This window comes from Castanea sativa, chromosome 12 (genome assembly GCF_040712315.1).
Source record: "Castanea sativa cultivar Marrone di Chiusa Pesio chromosome 12, ASM4071231v1".
Taxonomy (NCBI): Eukaryota; Viridiplantae; Streptophyta; class Magnoliopsida; order Fagales; family Fagaceae; genus Castanea; species Castanea sativa.
In genome coordinates this window covers 42780229-42785950 of record NC_134024.1, presented here as the reverse complement: position 1 = coordinate 42785950, position 5722 = coordinate 42780229, and the positions used below count along the sequence as shown (strand labels likewise).

Genomic DNA, 5722 nt, shown 5'->3' with positions numbered 1-5722 from the left:
AACTGGATGTTGTAGGAGGCCTTACACATTCCCTACGTACAAATGAATTCTCACTCGCCACCTGTCCCGGCTGCTTCTCTCCCTTAGTCCGCACATACGTTATCGCCCACGTGTCTTCTAGAAGCTCCCCTCCCTCCTATTTCTCCACGTGTCCCCTTCGCTTCCCTTTCCTTCCCTATAAATTCCCTTCTCTCCCTTTGCGTTCTAAGTTTCAAGCGCCGTCAAAGCTTACTCCAAACAAGTGAAATTTTTTTTTTTTGTAGAGAGAGAGTTTTAGAAAGGTAAAAAAAAAAAAACTTCGACTGAGTTAGTTTTACCTCATGGGTTCAGGTTTCACCCTACTGATAAAGAGCTCGTCATGCACTATCTCTGCCGTAAATGTGCTTCACAGCCTATTGCTGTGCCTATTATAGCTGAGATCGACCTCTACAAATACAATCCATGGGAACTTCCTGGTAAATTTTTTCTCTTTTTACTATGAACGTGTGAGTTGAGTTATAAAGCTATAGAACATGATAGTTGAGTTATAACGCTATGATTCTGTTTTTTTATTTGTTTATTGATGTGGTGGTATGATTTAGATTTACAGGTAAGGCTTTGTACGGAGAGAAAGAGTGGTACTTCTTTTCGCCTCGAGACCGGAAGTACCCGAACAGTTCAAGGCCGAATCGGGCGGCGGGAACTGGGTACTGGAAGGCTACTGGAGTTGATAAGCCGATCGGGAATCCGAAGCCGGTTGGGATCAACGAGGCTCTGGTTTTCTATGCTGGAAAAGCTCCAAGAGGAGAGTAAAACCAATTGGATTATGCATGAGTATCGGCTTGCCGATGTGGATCGCTCTGCTCGCAAAAAGAACAGCTTAAGGGTATATATATTTAATTTATTATTATTATTATTATTATTTTACATTTTTACCTTATGGAGATTACTGTAATTATGAGTAAGGACAAAATGGACATTTCGATGCATGGTAGGCACACGTCGGGATGATGATTTGAATGTTGTTGTCTCACTACCAGTTGGACGTTTCTGTCCTTACTAGGATTCCATTCCACTGCCAAAAAACAAAAACAATTACGCTCTTCATGAAATGTACGGACTAGATTTAACGTTGTTTTTAATTGAAAACGAGATCTTCACCGATCGTGTGGTCCACATAGAGCTTTAGTGCTCGTCTCCTTTATATGGAAGCTGGTGAACTGGAATAGAACTTCCATACTTGAGTAGAAAATGCACAGAAAAAATTGAATTAAAACCCGGTTTATTAACCCAAAAGTTAAGCCAATGAGTTTGGGCTTAATTTAGTTAAATTTACTACTCACTTTTGTCATTAGCAACGAGTGTGGGATTTCAAAAATTAACTAACCACACCGCTCCTATGTGAATATTCCAACATTTTATCTATTATTTTATCAATAAAATATCTTATAAACTATAAAGACTGATGAATAATTAAATATGATAATTGTTAATAAATAGATGTTTTAGGATGCCTTATGCATTCCCTACGTACAAATGAATTCTCGAACCTATTATAATGGTTCATAAATACTTAATTCTCTTATTAAAGATAAGAGATTTAACACCGTTTTAACCCTAGGCCAATAATAGAATTAATTAGACATTGTAGACACCCTTTTATACCTATTATGACTTAAGTCTCTGTTTTCCAATAACGATACTTAAAGACTCATTGCCAATAAGTCTCAGTCAAGCAAGATGATAGAGAACTTAATATTTTCCAAACCTACAAAAACCCATTGGAACCCTAGTTCAATACACACGGATTGGTAATTGATGATGAGCGAAAATCCCCCACCAGTTATCACGTGGTCCTCACTTTACTCGAAACAACATCTGCACAACAACAGACAATACCAACAAAGGGCACCGGTGTGGTGCCGGCCAAAAGTCCTCTGAAGGTTAAGTTAGAACTTCTTTTCTTCTTTACAACCCTAAAGTGTTAGAGCTTAAGTGAATTATGCGGCTTGTGGTTTATGAGGGTTTTGGGGTATATATAGTGGCATGGATCCGAAATAAGCGCCTTGGTGAGGAAGTACTTTCCTTCTAGGAGAGTAATTTAAGGATTTTACGTATCACCTAGAGCCCTTTTCCTTATAGGAATCTTCTTGACTAAGGCCGAACGTGTAGCGCAATAACTTTCCTTATATGCACATACGTAGTGGACAAAACAAGTTATGGATGAAGGTTGGGTTACCCCTTCAGCTTTTACCTCCTAAGGTCGTCACCCTACGTACGTCTCATATACGGTCGTCACCCTACGTATGTCTCCGGTAAGGTCGTCAGCTAAGGACCTTCAGCTTTGACTCCGTCAGCTGAGACTTCAGCCCAACGCCGTCACATATGAGGTGTAGCTGTGAACGTCAAAAGGAGATGTTCTAGTGACCATAGCTGACGGACTTGATACTCCCGTCAACTTCTTAAAGTATTAGTAACTTGTAAAACCACCACCATCAGCTGCCCCCTACTCCATTACCCCGTTAGCTGTGGCTGACGGTTTATGGAGCTGACGTTATTGGGGGAAACCATTCATGCGTGGTAATTCGTGCCATCTTTATTAAATGGTGGGACACATGGCTTGGACTGATTGGCACCGTGTCTGGATGAGCGTGTCACTTTGTCTTCCGTGCCCCCTTTCGCCTATATATATCTCGTTTTCCTTCCTATTTCCAACTTTTCACACCTTGTTGATTTCGAGAGAAAGAGAACGTCACTGTTGATCTTTTTACTCCGTCAATCAGATTGCCGTCAGCTTCTTGAGACTGTCCTTTTACTTGTAAGTTCCCTTTACTTTACCTTTTTATTTTTCTAGTAATGCCCTTTAGTGAAGTCGTCTGCTTAGGTTCTTAGAATAAAAACCCGTCGTTTGTAGGTAGTCAGATGTCTAGGGAGACGACGAGTGATCAATCGTCGATCCGCGACGGGGCAAGTTACGACAAGGTCTTCCAATCAGGCCGTGAGCCCGCGGAGGGCCTATCCTGGTCATCAGAAAGGGAAACATCAACTCCTTTTTCTGACGGGGAAGTAGGGAGTTCTAGAGAAAGTGAGGTGAGCGAGGACAGTGGAGAAGAGAGGGTAGATGATGGAGTCCAGAGGACCAATGAAGAAAAAGGAAGTACCAGTGACGAGGGTGGGAGTGATGGTGACGAGGAAACCTTAGAGTGTACCTTAGGAGCTTCTAGTGATGATCGTCCTTTCATCCTACCCCCAGAATGGTCCGTCAACAAATTCCTTCCGACTATGTCGGAAAATATTTTCAAAAGTCTGCGGTCCCGTTATTAAATACCAGACGATATCCCAATTTGTCTCCCCGAGGAAGGTGAGAGATGTTATTCGAGACGAACCGCGGATGTCGGCATGTATGATGCCATGTCCACTACCGGATTAAGGCTACCACTGACGTTGTTACATCGTCAGCTGGCCAATTTTCTGGGGATATCCGTCAGCCAGATTGCCCCTAACGCCTAGCGAACCTTTATTGGTGCTGAGATCCTGTGGGGTCGTCTGAGTGTTGGGAACTGTCAGTTAACCCTGGAAGAGTTCTTTTGGTGTTACCGTCCTCATCATATCTCCTCGTCGAAGGGGGTGTATCACTTCGTAGTGAGGGAAAAAGAGTTAAAATTGGTATCGGACATGCCTGATTCCAATAGGAAGTGGAAAGGCAGATACTTCTTTGTAGAGGGGACAAACTGGGTATGCCGTCAAGAGGAGTGGGAGTCAATGCCTAATGGCTTTTTTGACAACACCTGGGCATATGTTAGGAACTCAGGTTGGTCCTGTCAGCTTTCTTACTTCGTCTACCTGTTTGGTCCTTTAACTCGTCTCTTTTTCATTTCAGCTAATAACCGTCCACGCATTACCGCGGAACAAGAGGATTTCATCCGTCGGGTGACAACCATCCCTTTGGACTAGCGAAAGTGTCTGGACTTAATCACACTAGATACTCTGCATTTGTATTGTGGTGGTTTCGAGCCGACGGAGGAAGCTTGCAAACTAAATGCTTATTCTCGCCGGCGTGAGTATCTCTCAATTTCTTTCGTCTGCATCTTGACGCTGTCTTTTTTCTAACCTTTATCTTTTGTAGAAATGGAGTCAGCTAGGCAAAGAGTACGAGCTGCCACTGCTACTAAGAAGAAGGAACAAGAGAAGGTTAGGGGTGAGTTGACCCCGTCGTCTGCCCCGAAGCTCGTCGGGAGGACAGGAGCCAAGAGGAAACCCGACGGCAAGGATGACCGTCCCGGGAAGAAGGTTGCCACGACTCCTGGGGATAAGTCTTCAAAGAGGCCGTCACCTCCTAGGTTCGTCCATGGGGTAGGTAAGGGGCCGATGACCTCGTCAGGCCCCATCACCCAGGGATCCGTACGCCGCCTGTTAACCCACAAAGACTATGTTGTGGAGGTGACAGAATCCATTTTAAAGGATGAAGAGATGGACCCTTATGCTGAGCAGGCCATTGACGAGATAGGGGCGTCAGACCTTTTCGATCTTACTAGGGTATGCCTCTCTCTTTACTTTGGTGCCCAACCAATTTTAACATTCTGACGTTGTTTTTTCTTTTTCTATGTAGGCTATGGTTCGCATGAAGGCTTTGTCAAATAGGTGCTCTGCCAAGGAGGGGGTGATTTCCCATTTGCATGAGCGCATCAAGTACTTGGCTGACTATCAAGCGCAATACAAGGATGCAAACCGTATCTTGGGTACGGAGCTGAAGGATTTAAAGGAGAAGCTAGCGGAGGAAAGTCGTTGACGGAAGCTGGAAGAAGAAGCCAAGATGACGGGGGAAAATGAGCTGAAGTCCATCCTAGTCTAGGTGGAAACGGCTAGGAGCGACGCTGTGACGGAGTTTAAGGACTCGTTATCCTTCATAGACGCTTGTGCCACCTACTATGGTGACGAGTTTAAGGACTGCTTGAAACAAGTAAAATCCATTCACCCTGACTTGGATTTATCCAAGATTTCCATGGATGAGTCTATCTCGTCAACCCTTGTAGGCGACGCCGTCAATGAGGAAGGTGACGATGATAATCAGAGGGATGACAGCGTCGTTCTTGCTCAGCCAGCCGCGGACTAGTTTGTCACTTTGACTCCAGCAAATCCTCATGGCGATGATCCAAATGCCGTCAGCCCTTCTATTCCTTATGCCCAGCCCTTTATTGCCAAAGATGACGGAAGGTCCCGAGATCCCCTTGCTTCAGGAACCTCAGCACTTCTCTTTTTTTTTTTTTAAAGGTGTAGACGACTTTTAATGCTTGATGCCCATTTCTCTGGGCTTTTGTAAAGACAGTATTTGCGTTAATCTTAATATGTCATTTTATATTCCAAGTATGTTTCTTTCTTTTCATATTCTAAGTTATAACCACTTGCTCATGACAAGCTTGTCAGCATATGGGTGACGACGTTGTTTCTCTGTTGTTTGTTGAAGTAGTAACGACGTCAGCTTCTTTTTAGCTGAGACTTTGAATTGTTTTTATCATTCCGTTAGCCTTATGGGCGACGCCGTTGGATCAAAACTTAGTTGTATGCCTGTCAATTTTTAACGGCGTCAGCTTTCTTAGCTAATTCAATTCGATTTATCTATTTGCCATATATCCGTCACTTTTATGAACAATGTTGTCAACTTTCTTTTAGCCGATTGATAACTTATTTTAAAATGTTTGCCATATACCCGTCCGATTAATAACTTATTTTAAGATATTTGCCA

At 43.4% G+C, this 5722-nt stretch overlaps 1 protein-coding gene across 2 annotated transcripts; it reads left to right on the top strand.

The window, feature by feature from the left end:
- Positions 1-228: 228 nt before the first annotated feature.
- On the top strand, positions 229-5323 carry LOC142621111 (NAC domain-containing protein 48-like). 2 transcript variants are annotated; one of them, XM_075794424.1, is made up of 3 exons: positions 229-455; positions 582-865; positions 4589-5323. In XM_075794424.1, exons 1-3 carry the CDS (start codon positions 359-361, stop codon positions 4766-4768), a joined length of 561 nt encoding a protein of 186 aa, XP_075650539.1. In that variant the 5' UTR covers positions 229-358; the 3' UTR covers positions 4769-5323. The 2 variants fall into 2 exon arrangements, with proteins under 2 accessions (XP_075650539.1, XP_075650538.1); XM_075794423.1 differs by lacking the exons at positions 229-455; positions 582-865 and adding an exon at positions 4024-4515.
- The last annotated feature ends 399 nt before the right edge of the window (positions 5324-5722 follow it).